This window comes from Sinocyclocheilus grahami, unplaced genomic scaffold, assembly GCF_001515645.1.
Source record: "Sinocyclocheilus grahami isolate Dianchi unplaced genomic scaffold, SAMN03320097.WGS_v1.1 scaffold8765.1, whole genome shotgun sequence".
Classification (NCBI taxonomy): Eukaryota; Metazoa; Chordata; class Actinopteri; order Cypriniformes; family Cyprinidae; genus Sinocyclocheilus; species Sinocyclocheilus grahami.
Window position 1 is genome coordinate 1 of NW_015512215.1, and position 3,212 is coordinate 3,212.

Sequence of the window (3,212 nt, forward strand, 5' to 3'; positions counted from 1 at the left end):
CTTATGAAGCCTTCCCAACTTCTGTTTGAGGTCAACATTTTTTTTGTGAGACTTAATAAAAATGAGACTTAAAAAGGTTTTAGTGTCAAGCCAAATTTAATTTAGATTTCAAGATAATTCATAAATTCAATGCGCTAGATCAGGGATCCTCAAATCTGGCCCACAAGATCCACTTTCCTGCAGAGTTTAGCTCTAACCCTAATCAAACACACCTGAGCAAGCTAATCAATGCCTTCAGGATCATTAGAAAATCACAGGTAGGTGAGTTTGATCAGGGTTGGAGCTAAACTCTGCAGCGCACTGGCCCTTCAGGGCAAGATTTGAGGAACCCTGCGCTAGATGATGGGTAACAGTCAGTGCATGTGTTCACTGAGGATGTAACAGCATATGCTCAACAGGTGTAATCTGCTTTAATCTGGACTTCTTACTGACCATGTAGATTTGGAAGATAGGGACTTAATGAAAGCGAAAAACAGACCTGCTGTTGCTCTTTTAATTATTTTTATAAGTTTTACATTAAATGAAGTCTTCTACTTGTCTTTAAAGTCATTGTATCACGTGGAAAGAGATTCTATTTAGATTCGATTATTGGATTGGGGGTTGCAGATTACCAACCCGCAACTTCAGTACACTGTGAAGAGAAGCTACTGGAGTCAACAGTCTAGCTTTTACATGTATCGGGGACATCGATAATCTGGTAAGATATTTCTCTCTACAGTATGTAGGGAATTTTTAAAAAATGCATTTATTTATCATAGCTAAAATTGGAGGCAACCCAAAAGGTCAAAGCCTTAACGAAAGGAAAGGCAGTTCCAAATTGTGATGCAACAAAATGCACTGCTTTTGAAAAAGATTTACTCAATTTTTACATGGGATTTTTGCTTGGTGGCTATATATATTTTAAAAATCTTTTATTATTTACTTGAATGTCAATATCAGTCCTTTTTGACAGTCAATATAACACATTGCTTAAGTAGATTGTCACAGTACACACCATGTTGATTTTGCATCCAACGGTTAGTGTTCAATTAATTGCATCATATAATCCAGTGACATTGTGACAACTCACAATTAAAATAGAACAGATTCAACCCAATGTTATGAAGACCAAAGCGCTAAGGAGCATTAAGGAGGGGAACAAATAGATTCTTACAATTAGTTTGGTTGTCATGTATTTTTAAAGCTTTTATAAATATGCATTTCATAATGCTTGAGGAAATGTTGAGGCACAATTCGTTTGCTGTACATGTGAAGCTAATTTTGATGAATAATTAAACTTATGGTACTAATATACTGTCCAATACAGATCCTAACAAAATATGTTCTGGTGTTTGAGTTTTGGGAAGGGTGTCATATATTTCACGCTCTGAAATGGAATATAATTCATGGAGATGCTAGTTGGTGCCATTATTCTGTGGTATTGTGAGATTAGCTAATAGGCCTGACAGCAAAGTACTATATTTGGCGCAAAAACAAACCAACATGCTACTTTAACTTCTAACATTAAGAGACCACAGTCAGATTAGACATCACATTGAATTTAATGTGGATTAAAAGGAAGGAATTACAGTCTTTGCGATGGTACACGCTGTATAAAGGTCCTAGATCACATATTCTTTGTCTACATAAAGGTTATTTTTTTCTGAAAGAATCCGTCGGCTGAACAAATACTGCAATCTATTAAACGCACTATTTTTTTTTTTATCCCTCTCAGCCTTGTTTTCAATGGTGTCAAAAATGTAATATGGCGCTACTCTCACTAAGGTCCATGTTAGAAGCATCGTGCTCTAGGGGTACTTTTTGGCAAGACACAATGGGTATGTTGCATGAAACACATTATGTGGATAATTGGTCAGCCAAACTGATGTATGCCAATCCAAATTTGCAGAAGCCCATGTACTAAAGCATTGAATCTTTGAGAAGCCAATTGCACTTCTTATTTCCCCAGGTGTTCACCATGTTCACCAGCTTTGTGGATGGAATATTCTGTTGCTTTACAGGGAAGTCTACTAACGTTGTGGTACCTATTGAGTCCTCTGAGCCCACCGATGGTTTTGAATTTGTTGAGGTAAAGCCAGGAAGGGTTCTGAGAGTTCGACATATTATCCCAGACAGACCAGTGGTTGAGGAGCCAGGGACTGGGGAAGGGGGTACGGTCAGCTGCAAGCGCAAAATCTCGGTGTACCGAAATGGACAGCTTCTGATTGAGAATGTCAATGAAGCCACCCATCCAGAGTTGGTCCGCTATCAGAATGGAGACAGCACTGTGGATACGGATGTGTCCAACTGTGAGGCTCCCACCGCAGGCCAGGCTGCTGAGCCCACACCGGGGTCGGGGGCCGCAGGACCGGCTACAGATACCAAACCTGCACCGCAGCAAGTGCAGCGCAGACGGCGCAAACCCAAACGCTCCATTGTGATTGACTGTGAGCGGAAGATCACATGCTGCAAAGGTACTCACCCCGACGTGGCCTTGTTTTTCATACATGGAGTCGGGGGGTCGTTGGATATCTGGGGAAGCCAACTGGACTATTTCTCCCAACTTGGTTATGAGGTCATTGCCCCGGACCTGGCCGGCCATGGTGCAAGTTCAGCTCCTCAGATTCCCGCTGCCTATACCTTTTATGCTCTGGCTGAGGATGTTAGAATCATCTTCAAGCGATATGCAAAGAGGCGGAATATTTTAGTAGGACACTCTTATGGGTAAGGTAATTTACTAATTTGCCTGATAAATGCGGATACATTTCCCCACTCGTTTGAGCATTTTCTTTCTTGTCTCGCAGTGTCTCGTTTTGTACCTTCCTGGCTCATGAGTATCCGGAACAAGTTCATAAAGTTGTGATGATTAACGGTGGAGGTCCCACAGCACTCGAGCCAAGTCTCTGCTCTGTCTTCAATTTGCCCACATGTGTCCTTAATTTCCTGTCTCCGTGCCTCACCTGGAGCTTTCTCATGTAAGAATAATCGTCCACAGTCCTTGCCTTGCCCTTTGCCAGCTTAAACATGAGTGTCTATGTTTGGTAACTACCTTGTCCATTTAATGTAATAGTTTTTACTGAAGGCTGGAATTTGCTACACAACTTTTGCCCAGATTTTTGACCCGGTTTACAGTCTGGACGCTAGTTGCCCAAATCAAAGACAGTCTGCAGATTTGATTTGAGTCGTCTGTTTATTTGTGTAGTGCATGATGGGCACAGTTTAAAAAGTTTGTC

The 3,212-nt window shown here is 41.1% G+C and overlaps 1 protein-coding gene across 1 annotated transcript in view; it reads left to right on the plus strand.

Moving 5' to 3' along the window:
• Positions 1-291: 291 nt before the first annotated feature.
• LOC107578087 (protein ABHD8-like) overlaps positions 292-3,212 on the plus strand; it is a 4,148-nt gene continuing 1,227 nt past the window's right edge. Inside the window, exons 1-3 of the mRNA XM_016264078.1 lie at positions 292-697; positions 1,949-2,703; positions 2,784-2,954. Coding sequence (XP_016119564.1) covers positions 1,958-2,703; positions 2,784-2,954 — 917 coding nt within the window. The 5' untranslated portion in view covers positions 292-697; positions 1,949-1,957. The remainder of the gene's footprint in view (positions 698-1,948; positions 2,704-2,783; positions 2,955-3,212) is intronic.